Source organism: Nylanderia fulva, unplaced genomic scaffold (genome assembly GCF_048542155.1).
Source record: "Nylanderia fulva isolate GAGA-0341 unplaced genomic scaffold, ASM4854215v1 Scaffold17, whole genome shotgun sequence".
In the NCBI taxonomy this organism is placed as follows: Eukaryota; Metazoa; Arthropoda; class Insecta; order Hymenoptera; family Formicidae; genus Nylanderia; species Nylanderia fulva.
The window spans coordinates 2,598,234-2,624,160 of NW_028189945.1; the positions used below are offsets into that span (position 1 = coordinate 2,598,234).

The 25,927-nt window shown below is 37.5% G+C and overlaps 3 protein-coding genes across 7 annotated transcripts in view; 2 read left to right on the forward strand and 1 right to left on the reverse strand.

Moving 5' to 3' along the window:
- Positions 1-374: 374 nt before the first annotated feature.
- CSN6 (COP9 signalosome subunit 6) lies at positions 375-2,319 on the forward strand. Its single transcript, XM_029311939.2, has 5 exons — positions 375-847; positions 1,076-1,359; positions 1,471-1,636; positions 1,713-1,906; positions 2,012-2,319. The coding sequence occupies exons 1-5, from the start codon at positions 628-630 to the stop codon at positions 2,150-2,152; spliced, it is 1,005 nt and encodes a 334-aa protein (XP_029167772.1). The 5' UTR covers positions 375-627; the 3' UTR covers positions 2,153-2,319.
- Positions 2,320-2,942: 623 nt separating this feature from the next.
- LOC114938189 (uncharacterized) lies at positions 2,943-11,793 on the reverse strand. 3 transcript variants are annotated; one of them, XM_029312013.1, is made up of 15 exons: positions 11,149-11,793; positions 9,974-10,111; positions 9,640-9,836; positions 9,349-9,490; positions 9,140-9,236; positions 8,817-9,011; positions 8,532-8,684; positions 8,154-8,433; positions 7,778-8,053; positions 7,486-7,696; positions 6,085-6,272; positions 5,692-5,984; positions 4,947-5,180; positions 4,138-4,320; positions 2,943-4,056 (listed from the first exon to the last, which is right to left on the reverse strand). In XM_029312013.1, exons 2-15 carry the CDS (start codon positions 10,102-10,104, stop codon positions 3,898-3,900), a joined length of 2,739 nt encoding a protein of 912 aa, XP_029167846.1. In that variant the 5' UTR covers positions 10,105-10,111; positions 11,149-11,793; the 3' UTR covers positions 2,943-3,897. The 3 variants fall into 3 exon arrangements, with proteins under 3 accessions (XP_029167846.1, XP_085337284.1, XP_085337285.1); XM_085481158.1 differs by lacking the exon at positions 11,149-11,793 and adding an exon at positions 10,212-10,618; XM_085481159.1 differs by lacking the exon at positions 4,947-5,180 and having other exon boundaries at positions 11,149-11,791.
- The window catches only part of jbug (filamin-type immunoglobulin domains fbug), a 42,655-nt gene continuing 19,943 nt past the window's right edge, over positions 3,216-25,927 (forward strand). Inside the window, exons 1-17 of one of the 3 annotated variants that reach the window (XM_029312007.2) lie at positions 3,216-4,048; positions 4,143-4,316; positions 5,663-5,992; positions 8,825-9,042; positions 9,293-9,499; positions 14,083-14,416; positions 17,136-17,518; positions 20,788-20,912; positions 21,290-21,420; positions 21,798-22,011; positions 22,097-22,214; positions 22,505-22,692; positions 22,903-23,058; positions 23,274-23,415; positions 23,487-23,692; positions 24,171-25,686; positions 25,766-25,901. In XM_029312007.2, coding sequence (XP_029167840.2) covers positions 17,149-17,518; positions 20,788-20,912; positions 21,290-21,420; positions 21,798-22,011; positions 22,097-22,214; positions 22,505-22,692; positions 22,903-23,058; positions 23,274-23,415; positions 23,487-23,692; positions 24,171-25,686; positions 25,766-25,901 — 3,302 coding nt within the window. In that variant the 5' untranslated portion in view covers positions 3,216-4,048; positions 4,143-4,316; positions 5,663-5,992; ... (2 more) ...; positions 14,083-14,416; positions 17,136-17,148. The remainder of the gene's footprint in view (positions 4,049-4,142; positions 4,317-5,662; positions 5,993-8,824; positions 9,043-9,292; positions 9,500-14,082; positions 14,417-17,135; positions 17,519-20,787; positions 20,913-21,289; positions 21,421-21,797; positions 22,012-22,096; positions 22,215-22,504; positions 22,693-22,902; positions 23,059-23,273; positions 23,416-23,486; positions 23,693-24,170; positions 25,687-25,765; positions 25,902-25,927) is intronic. The other 2 variants (XM_029312006.2, XM_085481157.1) reach the window with 2 other exon arrangements.

A 25,927-nucleotide genomic window follows, 5' to 3' on the forward strand; every position in this document is an offset into this window, starting at 1 on the left:
AAAACTGCATTGATTGCAGTCCAGGAGAGGCTGCAGATGCGTCGAAACATTTCATTGACGAATGAAAATAAAGAATTTTTATTATTCCTTTTATTTTTATCAGTCGATGAAAAATGCTTCGAAATATTATTTCTAGCGTCTCCCGGATCATAACCTGTTACACTTTTTGCATCGAAAATTGAAATATATAAGTTTAAATTAGATATAAAAATGTGAAATAAATAATGCAGTGGAGGAAAAAAAGAAAGAAAAAGGAAAAGCACAATGAAATAGAATTTTATACGTACATAATTTATAAAAATTTATAGTTTATATATATATATATGTATCGAACGCAATAGTCGATTGTTGCGGTTCGATATATCGATCTTCCTCGATTCGATTAATCTCCCCTCCCCTACGCAGCTGAGAATAGAAAGAATCGACGCGATGGCCGCCTGTATTGGATCGCGCTGATCATTACTGATCTCGAAAGGTATTTCAGCGAATTTAGAGAAAAAGAAGGAGAAGGATATTCGCGTTTTTCCAGCGACGTGCTCGTCCACTTTTTATCCAGACCTATTTATTTCGCGGGAGCCGAAGTCTGCGAAAAAAATAAATAAGTAGAAACGGTGACAGAAAAGTGACATGGAGGTCGATGTGCCTACGGACAATACAAACGAGCAAACGCCGATGGAGATCGACGAGGACACCTCCGAGAGGAATCCGAAGGTGTCCGGAAGCGTCAAGGTAATGGCGTCTTCGGGCACTGTCGGTTCCGTGTCAATAAGCTTGCATCCGCTGGTGATCATGAACGTCAGCGAGCACTGGACCAGACTCAGAGCTCAGGAGGGCACCGATCAATTGGGTAAAAGAGATTCTCCTTTAATAAGAAAAAAGCTTAATATAAATATTAAAAAAATTTGTATTTTTTAATTCACACGCTAAAAATTCTGACGTAAATCTATATAAATTAGATTTGACATATATATTAATATATGATCAAAGTAATTTCTAAAATATTTATTTATATGTTTGATAAAGTTCAATAATATTTCATAGGCTGGAGCAATATATCGTTTTTGAAATATTTCAGTATATGGTGCTCTGATTGGTAAGCAGAAGGGTCGTAACATAGAAATTATGAATTCTTTTGAATTGGTAATCAATTGCATTGGCGATGATGTCATAATCGATAGAGATTATTATAATACAAAGGAAGAGCAGTTTAAGCTAGTCTTTAGTGAAATGGACTTTTTGGGCTGGTACACCACCGGTGATATGCCTAACGAGAGAGATATTAGAGTGCATAAACAACTTTGTGAGATAAATGAAAGCCCTGTATTGTTAAAACTAGATCCAAGACCGAAAAATACGGAGGCAAGTTTACTAGAATATATTTCTATAAAACATTTCTATAAAAAGAGTCTTTCCTTCTTATTGAATATATCTGAATGATATATCTGAACAAAAATATAATGTTTGTTACAGCATTTATCTGTCTCTATGTACGAATCAGTAATTGATTTAGTTAATGGAGAAGCTACCATGTTATTTGTTCCATTAACTTACACATTAGCCACAGAAGAAGCCGAAAGGATTGGAGTTGATCATGTACAAAGGATGTGTAATAACGAACAAGGAGAATGCTCAGTAGGTGAGTAATATGCAGATTATTTGTATACATTCATAAACATTTTTAAAATCAATAATATATGAATATCTTATCTTAGTGGCGGAGCACTTGACAGCTCAACATAGTGCCATTAAAATGTTGCATGCCAGAGTAAAACTTGTTCTAAGATATGTGCAAGCAGTAGAGAGTGGGGAATTGAAAGGAAATCATGAAGTTCTTCGAGCAGCTTGTTCTCTGAGTCATCGATTGCCTGTCCTAAATAATCCAAAATTTAAGGCTGACTTTTATAATGTTAGTATATATATATATATATTTATAAGCTGTAAATATAATATAAATTATTAGATATTTTATAATATTATTTCTTTTAAATAATGTATTTTTATATTGTTTCAGCAATGTAATGATTTCGGCTTGATGACGTATCTCGGTATTATAACTAAAGGCTGTAATAATATAAATCAATTTGTAAACAAATTCAACATTCTGTACGACAGGCAAGGCGTGGGACGACGTTTACGAAGTCTCTTTTTCTGATATGTAAATAGAATCTGTTGTTTTTATATATGGTCTTTTTTACTTCTTAGATAAATAAGTACCAAACTCAGGATTAAAATTTAAACAGCCAATTTCATTGGGAGATAGTTTAAATATTACTCTAGATATATATTGTGTATCGAACATAAATAAAAGTAGAGACATTATGCAGTTTATTTTCTTTTGTTTAAACAAGGTATAATAATGAACAATAGAAAAAAATAATAATTACTTAAAATATGCATTATTTCAATAATATTATTTGGAAATAATATTTATGTTAAATATTATTGTATATATAAATGGTATGTTTAATACATTTTGATTAACAATAACGTGTGATATTAATAAAAACTGTGATGCGTTCCAAGAAATATTTTATTTTAGATTAACATCAATTTAATATTTAATCAAAATAAAATATATATTGCAAATAATATACTTTAAAATATAATCAGGTAGGAAATTTTGAATAGATACAAAATTATATATATATATATATATATATATATATATATATATATATATTGTGATATAAATTTATTAATATATATACTTTTATGTAATATGTGTGTGTGTATATGTGTATATATATATATGTGTGTGTGTGTGTGTGTGTGTGTGTGTGTGTGTGTGTGTGTATGTATGTATGTATGTATGTATGTATGTATGTATGTATGTATATATATTTATATATGTTTATATCTTTTTTCTTTTTGTAGCACTCCTATCATTGCTTAGAATGAGAAGTATGTAGAGAGTATTAGTTTAGGACAGATACTTTCACATGTTTCGTTTTAATAATGGAAGACCTCATTTTAATTGATTTACATACTACAAAGCATATCTTTTTCTTTGTAGGCCATATACCCACTCTGTATCGAATTTATGATTTCATAGCAGCGACATATATATATGTAAGTTCATTTTTATAAAAAAATGTGTGATCTATATTAATATTTTATAAAATACTAAAAGTTTTCCTCTAAAAATCTATTCACATATTACATATATATATATACTCCGACTTAAATTATAGAACGCGACTTAAAAATATTATTGTACAAAATATATAGTATATTGTGCCTCATTAGTTATTGCATGTAATTGTACACTGTATACTTCACCAAGCAGTTACTCGTTTCGTAAAAGTAAAACCAGAATTGACATCCAGACATGACTAGACCGTGAAGTTGTAAAGAATTTCTCACGCTGTCTTATAACAATATATCATTAATGACATAACTGAACTTCTAGTATATCACGCTAATTTTTTTCTCATTCTTGGAAATGTAGCGAGTGATTCTTATAATGCAATCTGATCAGACAGCATGTGATACTCTACAGACTACAAAATATCGCAGCGACTATATATTTCTCCCTCTGTATTTGATATATTGCCTTGTACAACGAATTGTGCGAGTTTCACTGATATCATTTTGATATGCTAGATGAGAGTAATTTTGAACGAAAACTAGAAACCAGAATCGATCTTTCGATTCGCTGAAATAAAACTCGTATAATACGTTTCACCTACCAAGACTACGCTTATACGAATTACAATTAGTTCTCGATCTTGCGCGTTTAAACTCTATTTAAGTTATGTACCCGTTTATTCTTTTCTCTTTTCTTTTGTATACTTGTATATTCCTTCCACGGGAAAACATGTTTGTATATTAGGCTCTCAAGCTGTCCTCGATCATGGTAGCCAGCATGTCCACCAGAACGGACAGCATTGAATCGGGCTAAGGACTCGGTTTGTCCATACCAATGATTTCCTCAAAGAGGCTGTTCCTTCCTTCCGCCTGTTCTTCGATCGTTTGGCCGGCGTACTTCAACGTCGCAGCAGCAAGGTCGCCCACCGACCAACGTCGGTCCATCAGAACTCTGCTTACGGTATCTAACTGAAAAATTTTAATAATGAAAACATTTACATGAAGAAATTTATATTGTTATAACATCTGATAATGATATTTTTTGTTTACCTTAGATAGACTGGGATTGCCAGAAGTGTAGTACATTAGTCTCGGTGCTCCTGCCAGGGAAGAAGCGAGCCACTGAATTACGAGCTTCAGTTGCGGATCACCCTTCAATCTAGTCCCGCATCCCCAGTTTCCTGTAGCTATGGGTAATAAATCTCCTCCTTGAGGACTGTTCTCTCGCGGTAACTATGCACACATTAAGATAATCTCTCATAAATTATTTCTTCTTTCGTTGCGTCTTGCATAATTCCTGACACAATTAGTAAACATTTGAAATTCTTGCCGCTCGGTTATTGAGTATTAACGACATTAAAGCTGTTAAAAAATATGCTAAAGTTAAGTAAAATATAAAATATAAAATATTGTTTTAGTTTAACATAAAGAATTATATACTGTTTTTTTATTATATAATGATAGAGAAAAGAGTGAATGTATGTATGGTACTTTTGCCCATTGGTTAATATATTGAAGATACAAAGAACAAAGTAAGAAATGTGAGTAAAGATACTGTGAAGAATCGGAGATAGACTGAGAGACAGATAAATGAATTAGTTGTAAGGGTTTCAAACGTGTCAGATGAGAAGCTGATCTTATTCGTACGTCATGCACCAAGTCGAGAAGAAATCGGAAACGCGAAATCTCTCGGGCAGTCTTATCTCGACAAGTTATATTTAATCGAAGAGAGTCCTGAAGCCGCAGAAGATGCTCTTTCCACAAGCGATTTCAAATCTAAATAACGCATTTGCACTGCCTCATGCATTGCGATTATACACGTATGATGCGGTCAAGTCATCTCATCATCTCTGAATCACCTCCGAGACACCGAGCACGCTCGCTTTGCGCGTCTCACGCTCGTTTGCCATTTGGCTCGACTCGGACATGGGCGGTGGAGACAGGCGTACGGTCGTCTGATCATCGATCAACGTTTGGAACACTTCCGATGTGAACGTGACGGCCCAAAGTTTCCTACGTTGGGCGTCCTTCGTCTCTCTTACCATCTCGCTCGAGGCGTCTTCATAGCAATCTACATCTTCGGACTCAAACACCTGTATAGCATTTCAGGTTGCCTGTAGTCTAAACTCGAAACTTTTATTTGCCGATATATTATAGATATATATTTGTTTTAAAGATTAGTTTTTCTCGGTCAAAAAAATTCGACTGTCTCTCATTCCATCTTACTGTATTCGCTATGGGACTTCAAAGATATTTGCATGTTTATATATTTTAAAGATATTTGTATGTTTTTATATTACAAGTGTATTTTTTTAATTCGTGATTAAAGGACAATCAAATACGTATTAAATTTATTAGTTCTTCTGACTTTAATAAAAGAAAGCACTTAGGAAAGCATAAAAGAAAAAAGTTTCAATTTGTTGTCTATCATGACGGAAGCAGTAAACAAATTTTTTTTACTAATAAGTGCTTTTGTTTTAAAAATGAAAAAAAAAATCATAAATGCATTTGTAAATATTTCCGCAAAATAATCTTGTCATAACTCATGCCTTTCTAATTCAGTGATTTTTTTCAGGGAAACCTAAGACGTTTGCGGTTTCTTACTGATTGTTGTCGTCGGTTCTTTTGTCGGGCGAGCTCTAAGCTGAGACTCCTGACGGCCAAGGCCAGCTTGTGTTGTTGGCTCACGTCGTTCGCATCGATGAAAGGCTGCGGCTCGCCTTCCTGAAGTGGCACACCGGCGAACGACTCGCTCAGAGCACGCTTCAGAAGCGAACCGGCGAATCGCACGACCGCCCGATCTCTCGCATCCAGTTCCCTGCTCTCGTCCGCCACTATCGGATCCTCCAGCCACTTTGACAATTGCTCGTAGACCTCCTCCAATTCGGAACAGAAATCTGCGCAAGTAAATTTAAACTTTTTTACATTAATTTATTTACTGTTGCCGAAAACAAGCATCGTTCCAAAGATGAGCGATGTTTTTTTTTTTATACTTACCCGAATTGTATTCGGTGCTGAAACTATATTTGCTACTTGCGCTCGTGTCTTTCCTTTGAAACATAGGTCCTTGACTTTGCCGGAATCGGCCTAGCCATTTTTGCTCGGCCTCTAGAGATTCTTTCAGAAACTCTTCGTCTACCGTTTCATCCCGTAGGACGAAACCCCTTGAGCCTCCTCGTCTCACCCTGCAACATTGCATTCTTTATTGAAATAATATAGCTACGAACTTATTAAAATAATATAGCTACATTTTATAAGTAAAATAGATTAAATATAATGAGAATATTTACAAGTATTTTTACGCGTGATTAAACGGAGTTAAATGTGTTTTATTCTCTGATTTTTAAAACAAGTAAAAATATTTGTTATCTATTATAACGTGATTAATTATACGCGATTATCTCTCGTACATACGTATATACATATATCTTACATGCTTATATTGCATAAAAGTAATTAAATGACGCCCGAGAATCATTAGATGTCCCGATACAATACTTTTTTTATTACAAAAATTTTAGAATAATTTATTACATTTTTCATTATATCTATTATAGATCAAAAATATCAGAACTTTTTATTCTCCGGGCGATTGCTCTTTCCATTAAGCTATCTAGGCATCATACAATTAATTATTCTTTTGCTCAATACGTGCAAAACTAGTTACTGCAGTTGTTGCGTCTCGGTATCACCCTAAGCTCTAAAGCTTCGGGGAATCAGAGAAAAGGGATATAATTTCTAAGCTTTGCCGAATAGGCTAAGTATAGAGATTATGTATTAGAGGATACGTAATTGCACGCACCCCGGCACATACACCTATCTATAAATATATAAACTAAATGTATTTACACATGTATAGATATGTGTGACTAATGTTACTAATAATTGGAAAGATAATGAACATAGATATTATTGATTGATCAATATTATTTAACTTTATACTATTGGTGTTAAATTTCCTACTAAATTTACAACTATATCTACATTAATAAATTATAAATTAATAATGTACATATACTATATTTTAATACTGTTAAATAAATTATTAATAAGTATTCATAAATTACAAGCTAAGTTATAATTATTAATATAACTATTAAAACTTAAATAAATGAAATAATCAAACCAAATAATTATGTTCACGCACATATACGGCATGAACAGAACATAATTCTGGATTGAACAATTTAAAAATCAAATAACTATATTAATACCTATACAAAGAATATTAAAAGCATGAGTGACTAGACCCTGGAATTGAACCTGGGACCTTTCGCTTACCGGCGAGTGTCTTTATCATTAAACTACTCGAGTCCTATATGTATTGTTTATTATTTTTGCGTTCTTTTATGTGTAGCTAAGCACGCCGTGTATTTGTTTTCGTAAATATTAACTCACTTGATGTCTTGATCGCCGACGTGACTACCGCTAACGCTTATACCAACGGCGTAACTGCTCTCGCCGGAGGAGGTGTTCGAGGAAGTCATGCCGCCGGTCGCCGTACTCTCCCTCTTCAGAGCGTCTTTCAATCTCTGCGCAAAGGTCCCTCTTCTCTCGGGTGTGTCTAATTGCTCGCTATAACGTTTGTTCAGCTTTTGCTCTTCTTCCTCTAAAAGTTGTTTCCTTGATATTTAGAATCTGCTCTCTCGGATGTTTTTTTATTGAAAATATAATGTTCATGCGCACGTACCAGGTTCCTCGTCGATGGTCTCCTTGGCACTGTGAAAACTGTCCGTGCTCTGACTGTTGCAGCTGCTGTAGACCGACATCTGACCAAGTTGTCGCGTCACCGGTAGAACCTCCCCGCTGGATCCCAGCACGATAAATCTGTTTCTTCGATTCGCACAGCTCGCGTCCTTGCACACCTTGTGAGGACTCGGCGGTCTCATCGATTTACCGTTAGGCCTGCTACGCACTTCCGTCGTGCTCTCTAATTTGTGGTACTCGTCACACGGAGGCTGCTTATCTGCCCGGAAGGGGAAAAATTATTAGACGTTAAAGGAATATAATTCGAATAAATTGTATGAATTAACGCATGGATTGCCATTCTTCACCGCGTCTCCTACCTATCTTGGAATTACCGCTCGCCGCGAAGACCTTGTCCTCGCCTTCCGTTTCCGGCGGGGTGCTGCTGAAACTCTCGCCGATCGGCGACAATCTGCGGGAGCCTAGGCCGACCTCCGCGTCCGGGTAATCCGTCTTGATCGGATCCGTGGGACTGCTGGGCACGTGTCTTTGACGAAATCCCAGTAGCGACTTGTTCATCTCCCTCAACATATTATCCTCCTCGAATTGCGTCAACGGCAGTCGCGAATAGTCTTCAGGGTCTATGCAGCAGACCGTTACCTGCTCTCAGAAAACTGTACGATTGTTTATCCTCCCATCTCTACGGATAACGTAAATAAAAGCTGCGCGAATCGAAGAGAATCTCGCATTTCACTCACCACGTTCGGCTGTGAGATACCCTCGAATATTGCCTTGTGCCGCGGATCATTTATTCTCGACATATGCCTGACACCCTCGATTATCAATACTTCGTTGTCTTCTAAGGCCTCGACAGATAGTATCGCCGCGAGCATTTCTGGATGCGTCGCCACCTAAAATATAGGCATTTCTAAATTCCTTTAAAACAGAATTAAGATATTTTTTTAATCAAAAATTATCAATTTACTACTATCAATATTTATATACCAACACACATCTACGAATTTTAATAATTATTTATTTACATGTACAGTCTCCTGCGTGACATCGCCATCGAGCACACCGCCGCCGATCTTCGCGTTCACGAAGCAAACTTGCAGCATTTTGGATTCCGATTCGACTCTTTCCAATCGACCCTCGTGACGTATCGTCAGCGGACACAAAGGTATATTACTTTCCAGCCAATCTTCGATGGTCAACCACTGCTTAGACGTCATCACCTGGAAATTATAATAAATGCGCATCTCTTATGTAAGTTGCAAATTATTTTGAACAAAAAAATTAACAAATAATTTAAAAAATCTGAAAAAGTAGATAAAAAATCGAGGAAATTTCAGTTTAATTGTACCTGTCTTGAAATTATGAGACGGCCATCGAGTGCATGTTCCGTCTCGAGATAGTTGTAATAATGAAAGATACTTTTGAGTTTGGCTTTCTGTGCGTTTCTGGAAAATGATAAAATACTTGAAAAATTATAATATTTCTTTATTTTTGTTTTTAGATTAAAAGCAAACGCTAAATTTCTTCAAAAATTTAATCCACTTGGAAATCACTCACTTGTAAAGGTGTCTGAAGAAGTTTGTAAAATTGAAATCGCGCAACGTGGGATGCGTTTTTGCGGTTCTCTTCGGATACGTTGAGAAGAACGCATTTGCGATTAAGGAGGAGACAAAGGCATAACTGTATTCGACGCTATCACCTGTGTAAGGTAATCTTTATTTGAAATCTAGATCTTCTCTCGCACGAAAACGTGCTATGTTTATTTTCAATAATTTGAAGAATATATTGAAAAAAAATATATTTTACATAATTGCGGTTTTCGGAATATTTGGCAGAATCTTGCGATACCTTGCTGCTGCAGACTAAAATGTAAACCTTGCGGAGGTTTACTGTTTTTTAAATCCTTCGCCCTTTCCACCATTCGTGGTATTGTCTTCGTAAACACCTGCTCTCTTTCCACAGGATCGAGATCCTTATTTAGAAAAGTCTCCAATATAGAGAATAAATCGACATCTTCCATATCCTCCTCGGGATCGAGGCTTATACTGAAAATAATACAAATATATAACAATTGAAATAGAACTTAAATTTATTTAATCTAGATAAAAATTTATATAAAATTGAATATAAAGCGCATATATACGTTATAGAAAACAACGACCGAAAATAACGCGAGTCATACTTGCACATGTCATGCAATCGTTGCATCGCGTCTATTAGGTCCTCGGAATTTTTCGCCAGGGCGGCTTTGTCCAGTTGTTTTACCACAGCCGGCCACCAAGGTAGATCACACGGTAACATTACTAGAGCCATTGTAGATCTGTAAAACGCAAAAAAAAATGTACAACTTAAAAACTTTTTATATTACAGAGCCGTGTTAAACTCTTAACTTGTACAACTTAAATAATGACCGGACTTACTTAATAACAATCTTTCTCGACAATATTTCTCTCGAACAAGCTTTCCAGAAGCTAATATTGCAATTTTTGATGCATCAACTCGAGCGAATCTGTATTTTAAAAGCGCGCTAATCGATTTGAATTTATAGTTGGCGTGATATGTCAAAGTTATGCGTGATGGATTTACAGAAGTAGCGCGATCGTAAAATAAAATCGGGCTGGGAGAAGCTAATTATTCTCTCCCTATCTATAAATCTATCATCTCAATCTTATTTCGATGCATTTACATACACAATAGGCAATCAAAATTTAGTCATTCTAATTATTGTACAAATCTTCTATGATTATATACTATGGTTTTCATTATAATTTTTATGATTGGAAAAATTGAAATTATTATAAGTCCGAGTTAATATGTTATTAATCTTCCAAAACTTCCGATTTTAGATATTTAGATTTTTTAAGTTTTAATGCTTAATATGTGTGTGTGTTCTTTGTATTTAAATTTTAAAGGAATTGTATCGATTTTAATACTTAGATTGCATAATTTATTATATTACTCTGGAGATTTAAATTATAGATTACAAATTCTGAAATCTTAAATCTTTAATATGATTAGATCTTTTTTAATATCGATTCTCATCAGTTTCAAATATTCAACAGATACAAAACACTCTGGATTTTCTCATTTTGATCAATGATCTTTGTAATTATATCTCCTAAGTCACACCATAAGTCATACGTATTTCCATTCGAAGAAACTTGCGTACGCAAGCGCAGGCCGGGGAGGGTAGGCTGGTTAGTAACCTCGTCGCACACGAGGCACATGAATATAATTAGTCTCTCTCTTTCATCAGGAGAGGAAGGAAATTCACTGTTCGTCAATGGAAAGGAAAACCGCGGGACAAGACGCTTCGCGTATTTCCAGCGCGATCCGTTTACATTTTTACATAATCACCTCCTTCGTCCACTGCAGTTGAATTGACTGATAGACCAGCTGTATAAACGGAGTCACGTCTTGCGCTCAGCCTCGACGACGTCGCGCTCGATCACTGACGACGGCGACGACGATCCCGGTGTTCTGGTCCTCGCGAGACACCGGCACATAGTCGGGAATACAAGGAATTCTTGCCCTCGACTGTGTCCAGATCGATCCTCGGAGTCAAGTCTCAGGAACCCTGGTTAGAAATCTCCAAAAACAGTTGTGTCTCTCCGTGACATCGCAATAGATAGAGAACTCTTCCTCGAGGCTGGATTCTCCCGAACTGGATTTTCCCGCGGCTCGCTCGACGTAGGTCTATACTCCTTCCTACCACTTCACTCGTCGCGCTCCAGCTCGTCGGAGCTTTTCCTTTTCGCAAAAGTTGGGAAAATCCTCGGGATTGTGTCCCTCGCGCGTCACCCCTTTGCCGGCTCGATTGATCGTCGTCGCGGCCGAATCGGAGCCGACACGAGTAGCCTACCCGTTACTACAATCCGTCGTCGCGACTACTATCCGTTACTACTAACGCCGCGCCGTTCGCTGTCCGTAACCACTGCCGCACGCCTCTCACCCCCTCGCAATCACCCCTCGTGCTTGCACCGTCTTCGTCGCTATTTTGTCCCTCGCGAGCGGCGGTCGGCGTCGCACCCGCTATTTATAGAGACCGGCGCCGGCGCCCTGCCAAACTGTATATAGCTACTCTGCATGGTGTAGTAAGTCAAAAATTGACCAAGTCACCCTGGCCAACTCGTGGGACAAAACGCTACGTCATACATCTGCGATTAAAGTTTCGATAAAGCGCAAGAGTGTATATTGTGAAATTTTCATTATATCTCTGATAGTCTCTTATTGAACGTATAAAGTTCCCAAATACTTGCAGAATCGACCAAAGCTTTTTTCAGGCATATATAATTTGAAAAAGAGATTTTTATATTAAATATAAAATTATTACATGATTGATGGGAAATATGTCTCAGTTTGGTAATTAAATTTTAATATTCTAGTAATCATAATTCTAAATCACGTATCACGTAGCACATCTTTAATGATCTTTGAAAGGCACTGTGATCCGTTAACTTTTCTGAATAGATATTTTTATGGAACACACATATATTTATGCATTTAAAAGTTACACAACACCCACATGAAATTAATTCCTTACCCAAATGCAAACTGATATCGATAACAGAGTGTGTACATACAACTTTATATATATGTCAAGATTAGAATCAAATAATAGAGGGTATCCCGCCTCGTCTCTTCAAGAGCCTCTTCTGGACTTATAAAATATCGATGTAGAGGAGTACTACTCTGCCGATAGTAGGTCGTAGAACTCGATAGACACAAAGTGCTAAAAATAAAGAGACACACGACAGATTGTTATTTTTAAATACATTACGCTCGTAATTAGGATATAATACAATCGCTTTCTCTCAGCACTAATCAATCTTCAATAAAGACGCGTTTGGCTTGGCGAGAAAAGCTGGTAATTTGATACTAAGCTAGTAGTGGCAAATTATTGGCAGTTCGCCATTAGCAACCTTGTACCAGATTTATTCAACGTTTACTTCATAACTATTTATACATTGTACGTTACACATTTGTACATTTAACTTCGATACGATCTGCCGATTCTTTAATGAAATCTGATATGTTTATAATAATTGCAATGTTAAATAAAAAATACATTATAATGCAATATAGCATTGTAAAGTTAAAACATTATAACATATCTATATCATATTGCGTCGTGATAGCGTCTCTTTATGCCGCAAATCGTTAGTTTTGTAATAGTTAAAGTCAAGTATTGTGTTCCGTTGGTCTTGTTGCCACAATAGCGAATAAATTAGAGCGTTTCAAGATATGTCAAGAGTGGGTTAAGCTTTTGGATCGGCGCGCTTGCTCGCGCGGAGATACAAACGCCTGATCGAGAGAGATCTCGCTTAATTCGCATAATTGGAATTGAAATCTCCGTTATTATATCATCGTGCGAATATACAAAAACGCTCAACAATCAGTTGCATCATTTTATTATGCACATCGTAATTTACTCTAATATGTAATTATAATTTTTGACATATTGATACTACTTCAAATCGTTATATATTTTTTCCTGCAGTTTTTATTTATATCTTTCAAACTAAAAAAAAGTTTGAGTAAAGGCGCATTTAGTCAATTAGAAATTGCCATCAATGTTACTTGTTTGATTATTAGCATTATTGTTACGTATTAATATTACGCGTTTAATCTTCTCCATTAAGAATAAATGGGTAGCTTATAGCTTGATAGGTTGTTATACGCTACGGCTCTATTATGGTCGTGCTAAAGAAACTCTTCTCCGATTAGAGTCACGCTGACGTCACAAACAACGCGCCGGGTAGGGCATGAAATGCGCAAGGTAAACGTTCATTAATCGCGAACCGTCGTTCGCCAGGTGTGGGGAAGCTCGGCTGCTCGTATATGCAGCACGGCGATTATGATTCCGACAGGTGCCACCACCTCGCGGAATGATTTTTGTGCTTCCGCTACCTAGAATTCAGGAAAGTACTCGGCGAAACTTGCCGAGATTACATAGATATATCAAGAAAAAAAAATATATATATATATGTACAATACTTTTAACTCAACAAATGTATTAAGAAGAATTTGGTTTAATTTAATTACTTAATTATATAGATTGATGTGTGTAGATGTCACATTTATTCTCTTCTCACAAATTGAAACTGATACACCAAATGCAATGTTATTCTTGGAGATACCACTTCTATATTGCTTGTGTAAAAAAATCTTCAAACTTCTTTTTTCCATCAGATTATGTAACTATCAATCAATAAGTAAATTTCAGCAAAGTTTCTTTTATTCAAAATTCGTGAAATGCAGAAGAATTAAATTTGACGTTTTATTTTTCAGCACTTGATGGCAAGATCATGCTGTTTACTGCTACGGCCCTGCTGCCATCACAACCGTGCGTACCCCACGGTCCCGCAACGAGCGATTGTATCGGAGAACTGCTGGAGAACGCGAGAAGAAAGAGGAAGGGGTCTCCATGTCGATTCAGTGAGCTCACGCACGTTGAACACTCATCAACGAACGGCGCCGCGACGTTACATCCAAAAATGGTATTTTTTGCCTAACGATAGCCCGGCCGTCGTCGGCATTCGCCAACGTCGTCACCGATCCGCTCGCTGGAACTTGCTGACCGACCTGGTGGAGCCGCAAGGCGTCAGTCCGAGGAAGAGCCAACGTAAATATACCAGTTCGCATACCGTGCGTTCCTGCGTCCTGCATGTGCTCGGTTACGTGGGTGGGTGGATGAATGTGTGTGTGTGTGTGTATGAAGTATTTGACCACGAGTATAAGTGGACCCTCGTGGAATTCTATATGTTGCTTCAAATGGAACAGCCAGTGAACAGTGGAACTCTGTTTATCAGAATGTTCTTGGAAAAGTGCCTGAATGGTAATAAGTATTTGTGTGGATTGCCTTGTCTCGGAGCAATTGTTAAATGGAAGATTTAAAAGGCAATACCAATTTACAACATTTAATAATTGCATGTTTGAGAATCTTTAAGACCTGTCACAACTTAAAGACGATATAATTAAGATTTATAAAACATACTCAACCTCAAGAATTTTTATAAACTTAACTCTGATTTTCGAGAATTTTATCAAATTTAAGGCATTTAAAGTACAAGAGTCATAAGTTCACAGAATAAGATTTATATCGCAAAGTTTCTTTCCTAAATAAAATTAATTAATAAGCAATTTATTCGTCGACGCCTCATTTTTTCAATAAAAAACAAGATTCTGTTGATTCTGAAAAATAGAGTTCTAGTCTCATTCTCATCGATCGATCATGCAATTAACATTCTTTATCAAGCTAATATATGGAACAGTTTGTCGTTATGTAATAAATCAAAGCGATAGCGAATCTTTCAGCAACGACTAAGATTCGTGAATGCATGTGTGGAGAGCAAAATTTGAGGGCAAAGTGAAAGTCGTGCAGTAATAAATCTCTTAAGAAAATTTGATTCAAGTTTGGTGTGTCGTTCACGTGCGTGTGCGATCCCTATTTGAGTTCTCCTGACACGTTCTAATAAACGTCGAGATTTTTCTTGCATCGCAATGCGTCTCTCTATCCTGCGTGATATATCTGATAAATATATTTACGAAAGATATAGTTCTTATCGACTTAAATTCAGTTTATATCGAACTAAATTCTCTCACGTGATTTTTCGTAATATTTTAATCTTCTTCGTTTACACACAATTTATTTTATATATTATTATATAATATACGCGTAAAAATGACAAAAAATTTAATAATCTTTAAATTTTTCACATCCTTTATTATTCAACGAAATCGAAAAGAGAGTCCATCGTCTGCGCGACTCACCGTAAATTTTTACGCACTTACGCAATAACGTCACCGGTCGGACGGGCCTTTGAGACAACAATGATGTCATGCTGTGGTGTATCACGCTGAAATAGCTCATCGCTTTCGTGCATGTATAAATAGTGTATATAATAGAAAATCACAGTGCACATCTCCGATGAACATGTTCGCAAAGTTATTGTTGTAGATTTAAACAAGCTTTTCGCAGCATCCTGCTTCAACAATAACGGAACCGCGGATTAGCCTTAGAAATGAAATCCAACTTTGCGATAATATCTTTGCGCGATGCAATTTTTTTCACCGACCGCAAGTAGACCGTTGCAATCTAAATTTAATATTAATATAAAAACTTTTTATTTGTTCTTTGATACGCGTGCTTCGCGAACCATATCGTCATATAATTAACGGATTTCGATAATATCTTCGTCGCGCTTTGCGAAGTTTTAGCGCCAGAAATGGACCGTCACAGTTTTAATTATAAATATTACACGAAACAAGTATTAGCTTCCATCTAAAATTTAAATGGCTCTATATTACATTTGAAATTTAGTTATCATATCTAAACTTCAATTATAATAATTAATATTTTTAAGCTACAATTTAGTAAAGGAATTTGCGATTAAATTATAGTTAAAATATTAGTTATCATAGCTAAAATTTAGATATGATAACTAAATTTCAGGTGTAATATAGGGACCTAGAATTTAGTTCTATGATAGTTAATGCTTTTTTCTGTATAATAAAAGAATTTTCCATTATTTTAAATATAACATACATATCGTAGCACTTCGCGTGTCATTTTGATCTTAATTGGTGAATTCCGTTTTAACGCTTTCTTACGCTGTTTTTGTCCCCAATTAATACGAAGTCTCTTCGAGTCGAATTAGCACGAGATGGCAATGAATAAAAAAAATGCGGTGCGAGGATAAACGAGGAAATGGATTATTCACACCATTAGACATAGATATATATGCCGCAGGTGTATGCATCACTTTCACCGCGAGCGAAATTCTTCTCTCCTTCGCGAATGCACAATGCACGATCGTTGAATTTTTTATCGCAGTAAATTGAGTTTCTCGTGATAGGACGACCTTAAAGGTCGGAACGCCTTATGCGCTTGAACATTTCGCGCAAGCAATCAAGTTTCATAATTTATTCCTTATTTGGCGTATATTCCACGTTTGCTTAATCGAAATATGACTGTAATAAAAATCATTGCATTTTCGTGAATCAACTTGCTATCAATTTTAATTCAAGATTTAATATCGCCATGATCTTCTTTCACTTTTTCTCAACATTAAATATATATTAAAGTAAATTCATATATCTCTCTCTAAAGATTCGTTAATAAAGTGGAGAAAGAGAGAAAGAGAAATGCAGCCTTTAAAAAAAAATATACAAATAACTGTATAAATACCGCTATCAACCTTTTCCGACTTGATTTAACGTTCGATACCCAAGGAAATAAAAAACAAAATTATCTAAACGAATTCTTATCGAGTTGTAGCGTATCGCTTGACAGCGATACATATTTGACAAGTATACAAAACCTTTAATCACGACTTTATCAGCAGGAACACGAGAATGCAGTCGACTGAGCAGCTGCGACCAGAACAGCTGGTGGGTCTGGTGGCCCGTTCGGCCGAGGGCACGGCCGCCAAGGGGATGCCGATCAAGGGCCACGAGGACCTCTGGGTGGAGATCCAGGCCAACACTTTTCGTAACTGGGTGAACGAGCATCTGAAGCACGCCGGCAACGTGGGCGGCGGCCCCGTGCTAGACCTCGTCGAGGACTTTCGGGACGGCACGCGTCTCTGCGCCCTGGTCGAGGTGCTCACGAAACGCCGTCTGCCACGATGGAACCCGCGACCGGCAAATCAACATCATCACCTGGAAAATGTGTCCACGGCATTGCAGGCTATCGAGGCGGACGGCGTTAAACTCGTCAATATCGGTAAACAAATGTATTCAATCACTCGTTTTGCCGCAAAAATATAATTATTATGCGCAGCAAAATCAGTCGATTATACATTAATTTTAAGTGTTTTTATAAAAAATCATGAATAGCGAATGATTGAAAATAGCATGATAAATTATTGAGAATATTAATAATACTTTAATTAATAATTATATTTAAATACTTAATATATATATATATATATATATATATATATATATTATATATGACAAATAAATTTAAAAATTTAATATATTAAGAAATTGTATTTCGTATATTGAACTAGTTAATTGGATTTCTCAAAATTTAAAGTGCACCATTACATTTTGCTGCGATAAAATCGACGTTTATGGCATCATATAGATATGGCTGAAAGAAATTGACTTTTTTGCATACGATCTACAACGGTAGATAAATACCGTGTTTTACAGAGATTGATGAAAATTACAAGGGTACGAATTACGAGAAACGAAGGCCGACCGTCCGTCCACGGTCGCTCGAGATTGTCAAGGCGTTGCACGCGCTCGACGTTCAATTACGAAGCGTAATTGGAACGATGAGCGACTGTCGCGACTTGCGTTTACAATGAATATCCAGTTCGTAATTCAAAGTATCCAGTTGTAATACATAAATGTTAAATTAGAAAAAAATCAAAAAGCTATATTTTAAATATTTCTATCGTAACTTTCTCGTAGCATATTAAAAGAAAAGGCAAAAGAGTTCGTTTGTTCCAAGATTATTTAAAAAAAAAATTAATCAAACTCTAATTAAGTTTTATATTCATATAAATTATGTAAAAAGCAAAGATTTTATTTTCATACTCTGAGTCGGATTTGAATGCTAATATTATACTATAATAAGACAATATTTCTGTGTTAGTGATGGTTTTATATTCTGTAAGAAAGATCACGACCTATTTAAGTACGAGTAATGTTTACATCGCTCGAATGTGTTTTTCCTTCTTTTTGCATTTATTTGGTTCTTTCTTTATATAACATTGTTTTTTATCGATTTCGTCATATCTCGCAATCTGTTCGCTCTTTCAGTTTGTCGTTTTCCAAGCGGGTAAACCACGTGGGAGGAGCTCCTCGTGTTCATTAACTCTCTCTCTCTCTCTGTCTCTCTCCTGCGGTGGCGTGCGGAAAAAATGCACACGCGTGAGAGACGCATCATTAATAATGATACGCAATCAAAGTATGAGAGAGCCGCCACGATGCATTCCTCGGATAATGAGCAATCGCTAGAAACGCACGTTCTTCCTTCGCCGCCGATTAAACGATCACGCATAGTACGAATACAACGTTTATGCCGGTTTATGCCTCGCCGATCTATATGCGTGTTAATCGTTTTTAATTTTTTTCCTCATACTTGCCTTACTTAAATTATCGAATACACTATCCTTAAGAGATTCTTTCGATTAATTCTAATTCTTCGAATTCTCTCTCCGTGATTTTTTCATTTACAAATAAAATTCCGCCTTTAATTTTTATTAGTTATTTTATTTTTATTTCATTTTCGACTTTTATTTAATTATCCGATTTTTTCAAGAGATCGTAGATTGCGAGAGCGCGCGCCGAAAGGATAATTTCCCTGCTCGGAAGTATCGGCGGCGATCCGGCCCATTACCTGGTGCACGCTGATGCAGGTAATATGTTTTCCTCGGACTCTGGCTAGTGTAATACAATAACACTGCTTATCCCAGCGTTATCTCGTCTGTGAGTCAGCACGCGATCATCACACGTGGACGTAATCGTTTCTCGAGCATGCGGGTCATCGTCGAGTAAATGTCCGTCTTTCGGCTATGCCTAAAGGTTTTATGTGTGTCTCTACCTCGCAATTGCATTATATTTCTCATCTCTCAGCGCAACGTGACGTCGCGAAACGTGACGCATCGTCGCGCCGCTCCACAGGTTTCCCTTGACCGTGCCACCGTGTCCATGGACGGGTTGCCTTTCGGATCTGCGAAAAATTCTAGCGGGGAACGATTGAAAAGAGATGAGAATTTTCGATTAAATGTATATGAAATTAAGGATCCAGGAAAAAGGAAAGAAATCAAACTCCGGAACGTTGCGCGTTCACGCGTCGCAATTTATTGCGCACCGTCTAGATTTTAACGATCCCGCTGGTCTCTTTCCTTTTCGCGTTTTATATACACATACACACCTTGCGAATCGGAACTTCGAGGTCATTGCCTTTCCTGTGTCGCACCGTTGGCGCCTACGAGGCCGCTGAAAACCGCCACCGCGTCGTCGTCCTCGTCGTCGTCGTCTTTGTCGTGCATACGCATACTTGTTATTGCATTGCATTGCAACCCGCGATGGTGCTCAAATGATATCAGCTGAGACCAACATCATAAGACGAGAACGAGAAGCTTATCTCGCGCTTAAAAGCGAAGAACACATGCGAGCGCAATTTTTAATTTTATTTCGAAATAATAATCGAAAAGATTCTGATAAATACAATTTCAGATATGAAAAGGACTAGTAGAACCACAGATAATAGGTTCAACAAAATTATTTTTAAGGCCCTTCTTTTGGATCATCAGCTTATCAACTAATTGATTGATTTTTATTGATATGCTGAGGATAGTTCAAAGAAGGAATAAATATGGAGAAGTTTAAAAATAATTCTATTGCACCTAACATCTATGCCTGGCTCTTACCAGTCTTTCATACCTGAAATTTTTTTATCTCAATTATCTTGCTGCCGAGGTAAAATACTGCTTTTTCAAAAATTCCTAAAATAGAAAAAGCAATTTGTGAAATATGAATTTAAAATATCTTCAACTATATACTATAGAAGGAAGTATTTCTGTTGTTCTAGAAAATCTAATGCTAAAAATATTCTTAAGAGTCTGTGGAATGTTTATTACAGGATCTGTTGAAACGTGCAAGTTCTCACGACTAGCGCATACACTTTCTTTTATGTGATGATGATGATGATATCCAACATCAGTGGCGAGAAAATCAGTAACAACAAAGAATTAAATCCTTAAACTTGTTCTCCAAAATCATTGTAAATCTTTCCTGTATAATTACAACTACGCGGAACGATGCATGAACACGTGCCTTCTTCTCGATCTCTTTTTCTCTAAGAATTAAATCGCTTCTTCGTGCGTACCAGTCCGTTATTTCTAGACAGAAAGAACGAAAAAAATTCAGGCCAACTTATATAAATCAAATTCATTTCCTTTCTCATATTTTACCGTTCGTTATTGTTTATTAGTTGCCATTTAAACTGGACTTATTTTTTTCCTTGACTTCCAGGTAACGTGGACATCGTGAATGGCAACCTGAAACTGATCCTGGGCCTCATATGGTCACTCATCGTACGGTATCAAATCGGCAAATCCAAGTTCCCGCCGAGGAAACTCATGCTCGCATGGCTCAAGGTCAGTGCGTACATATATACGTACACACGCAATATAATTGCTGTCGTCGAGGTCGCGGCATCGCGGCCATAAAACCATATACAGAGATATCACTCTCTCGCATATACGAGAGTCCACGTACATATACGTCTGCATTAATATTACGCGAGCGTTTCCGTTACGAAAGAGTTCAGAAAAGCCGACCACATAAGTTAGCGCTTGCATAGTCGCGATAATAATATATGTAATATGCACGCGTTCAAATTTATGCCTGCCTCCGACCTTTGTACGAATCCGATTTTTTATGTATCTCGCGGTTTGTTCGATTTTAATAATAATAAAGCCGGCGCCGTTCCTTTAATTTGCTCTTCAAAGAATAATTCTATATTTTTTTTCAGGCTGTCTTGCCAGAATGTAGAGTCAACAATTTCACCACCGACTGGAACTCGGGCGTCTACCTGAGCGCGCTTTTGGATTATTGTAAGCCTGGTCTGTTTCCTCATTGGCGACAATTAGATGCGGACGATAGGTAAAATAAATAATACTAATGATTTTATTAAATAAACTGAGGAAGAGTATAAATGTCGCACATGAAGAAGCGAGACATCTTCATAGGATGATGATAAAATTTGTTACATGTTATATATGCAATATTATATATAATATATATAAATTATATATATATATAAGAATACTTAAATAGTATGGATATTGAAAAATATTAGAATATTTAAATGAGAAACAAGATATAAAGAGAGACGAGAGATGAATTAAAAAGTTAAAAGAATTCGTCAAGTAACGGAAGTGATATATATGTATATGTATATATAAAATTACGTATAATATAATTTCATGTATTAAACTATTGATCTAAAACATCATATATTAATTTGCGTAAATTCGTAGCGTTTACAACTGTCGCAAGGCCATGGAGATATCGAAACGGGAGTTCGACATTCCCATGGTACTGGAGCCGGAGTATCTGGCATCGCCTTACTTGGACGAGCTCTCGGGAATGACCTACTTGTCATACTTCATGAAGGAAAGCTCGCCGGGCTTCCACGCAACGCTACGATGGGTCAATTCGCAATTATCACATACCTCGATACGGAACTTCACGGTGGGTGGAGTTGAGGCGTCTCGGCTTAACAGTACTTCGATATAATAGAGTCTACGGTGATATTCAATTATTCCGCTTTCCACAGACGGACTGGAACGATGGTAGAGTTCTCTGCGGAATCGTGAGAAATCTGGGTGGTCCGGCGCCACCCTACGAGAAACTCAACACCGACCCGTCCGCTTGGGAACATAATTTGCAAATGGGTAAGGCATCATAAATGTGTTCTTACATTTTGATACGTGATATTAAGTAAAAATAGCATGTCCAGTCTAAAAAATCGTGTGCAACATAATATAAACAGTAATTAATACATATTATATATATACTATATATTTATACATTTATTTATAAATTATATATATTTATATATATAATATATAAAATTAAATAAATTTTATTAACAATAAATTTCTAAAAAATGATAGTTGATTTATTTTTATTAGTAAAATTTGACTGTCTTTGACTCAATCGAATGATGTATATTTTCTGTAAGGTGTCGACGGCGGCAAGAAACTCGGCGTGGAGCCGATCTTGAAGGCGAAAGACATGGCGGACCAGAACGTGGAGCATTTAGGCGTGATGGCGTACGCGGCGTACTTTCAATGGGTGAAGCCTCGCCCTCAAGCGAGCCAACAGATCGCCGTGCACGTCGATAGCACATCCGCCCGAGTGCAACAGCCGGTTGGTCAAGTCATTGTTTGTTAATTACATCTCCGCGCTACGCGGTTAATTGTAAGCAGCGTTCACGAATTTTTACCTTTGCGTCGCAGTTTCTTCATCTTGGTCTCGCCTTGTCTCTCAAATTGTGGCTTGTTCAATCAATGAAACAACCATAAAATATCTACCTTTTCAATCATATTATTTTGATAATATAGACACTGTAAATTGCAGGCACACTTCAAGCTAGAGATGCTCACCAAAGATGTAAATGCGCGGGAAGTGCGCGGTGAAATCATCAGTCCCAGTGGACGCGTAGAATGCAGACTTACGTGGAACGGAGTTCATGGCAAAGGCACCTTTGTACCTACAGAAATTGGCATGCACAAGGTTTGTTTAAAAGATAAGATAATTAGGAATTATATTCAAATCTTTATCCTGATAATTAAATCTAAATAAGAAATTTAAATTTTTAAATTTAATTGGCGCTGTAAATCTACGAATTCTTAAGAATTCTATTATATAATTCGATCTTAATCTTTCCATCTCAAATTTCGGAGCTTTTAAAATCCCCATATTACTGAAATTTATTTCTCACTTTTCAGCTTATGGTGTACAACGATGGCGAGCTGGTGAACGGATGCCCCTATTATTTTAGGGTTCTGCCACCTCTAACGAAAATCAAATCTCCGGGTATGGATCCTTGCGCCATAGGATCTATTGTCGAAGTTCTAGTCAATAGTTATGGTATGTACCTTCAGAAATACGAAAAAGGATTTCTTTTCGACAAGTTCAATATGTTGGAATTTCGTGTTTAGGAACTAGTCATGATGGTATTGACGTGACCGCGTGGTCTCCGACCGGCAGATCCCTGCCGTGTCCCGTCAAGGAGAAGGATGGAGTTCATACGGCAACCTTCCAGCCCGATGAGACGGGAGAATGGAGCATTGCAATAACGCATAAAGGAAATCACATACAAGGCGGTCCCTTCACTTGCTTTGTGTTTGATCCTAATGGAATCAAGGTAATATGATTTGATCGACAATATGATTCATGTTGTTAAGTTTAATAGGTAGATGCGCGTTTTTCCATCTAAATTTGTAATTATTCTGTTAATTGCAATATTCTTGATTGATATAATCGATTCGCGATTAATAATTTATGAGCAGAAAATCAGATTACATATCTTATTTATTATAATTAACAATTGTTATTTATGTTAATTATACATTTAATATTAAAAAAGAATAATTAGAACGATAAAGAATTAATTATATGTAACAATGTGTGCTATCCTGTAAAAATTTTCCTTGGTACATCTTTAGAGTATGATTGATGAATTTATATTAAATATATTTATATAGTCTATGTTTTTATAGAAGTTATATATAATTTTTATTTTATATAACTGATACTACATTATTAATAAGTTTCCCTTTCGTATTAGATCAAAGTGACATCATCAGTTGCGAAAATAATTGAACGATATTAAAAATGTTTAGCTCTTGGACACCGATGGTGCCATGCCCGGACAAGCATTCTCGTTCATCGTCGATGCACGGGGAACCGGCGGACTTGGCGACGTGATCATCGACATTGTCCACGACAAGCAGTCAATACCCTACCGAATAGAGGATTTTGGACACATGCAGTACCGTGTGTCCTTTGTGCCCGGCGACGCTGGTAAATACAGGGTATACATGTACTTTAACGGCTCGGATGTGCGTGGTTCGCCGTTCTCTATACGAGTGGGCACGCAAAAAGGTTCTCGAAGATCGAAGGAGTCCACGTCCAGTCTAGAGCGATCCAAAGTGTCTTCCCTGGAACGACGAATGAACGGATTAAATATTTCCGCGACAGAACGGACCAGTCCAACCCAGAAGTTATATACGTCTACTGTATATAAATCCATCAGTCCAACGCAGCGTGGTTATTCGCCGATCCATCAGGCTAGTCCAACCTACAAGGCGTCCAGCAATTATATCACTGAGAATTCCACCACCTCGAGCTACCACACCACCAGCTCACTGAATCGCACCCTCTCGCCGAATCATCTCAATCACAGTCCTGTACAGAGGAACATGCATAGTCCATCGGTGCTAAAGGAGACAAAGGGCATTTACGATAGAAGCGCATATAATCATAAATCGTCGAATTTGCAAAGTCCTACCCTTATCAAGGAATCTAAGGACATTTATTCATCTAGCACACTGAATAGATCGCGATCGCCGGATGCGAGTCCGATCGGATCCGTCATCAAAGAATCCAGAGATATCTACAATTCGGAATCTCTGAAGAGATCGCACTCGCCGCCGCGCTCGAGTCCTTATCACAACACCACGAGTCCTATCCAGAGTCCTGTAAATCGCAGCTTCAGTCCAAGAACCAGCGATAAAGACGTATCATTCAGCAAACGTGGATCTATTGACAACGGCGTCGTGGATACCAGCAGCAACGTACGGGTGTCTTCGATGGTAGGCAGTACTTCCAGGCGCGATTCCTGGGACGCGATCGCCAAGACGAAGTCCCTACTGTCGTACGGCAGTTTAGAATCCCTAGCGAATCTGACCAACAACTCGCCGACCGCAGAGAATCAGAATAACAGTCCGAACAACAACTTTCTGAACAACAATTACAAGAACGGGCAGAGTCATATCACGAAGAACGTGTCGACGCATTCCGCGACGACGAGTTACTCATCCGTACAGAAATCTTCAAGTCCCGATTACGGCGCTGGACAAAAATACGACGATGGTCAGACGACCACTCGTCATCACGGTATCCTGAAGAACAAGAACAACTACTACGGCAAGAGCGTAGACACGACGGATGGTACCGCGACGCACGACAGATACTTGAATAACGGCGGTTCCGTTTACGTATCCGCGTCGTCCGGCAGAACGACGAGCTCGGCCGTCGCCACCGGAAGTGCGCTGGAAACGCTGCCAGTACATCGGCCGACCACTTTCAGCGTCAACTCCGGCGTGGATCCCAATAAGGTGTCCGTCACCGTTACCGGTAAATCCCGATGCGACTTTCGACGTTAATGATGCGTGTCGCGAATACACGATGACGTCCGGTTTCGTATTTTTCGCAGGTCCCAGCGGCAAGACCGTACCGGTACAGAAATCGAAGCTGCGTGGCTTGATGTATACCATCACCGCCGAAGAGGTCGGCGAACACGTCATCCAGGTCCTGGTGAACGGTCAGCACATCAAGGGATCGCCTTTCAGGTTCGTAGAAGCAAATTTTATTAAAC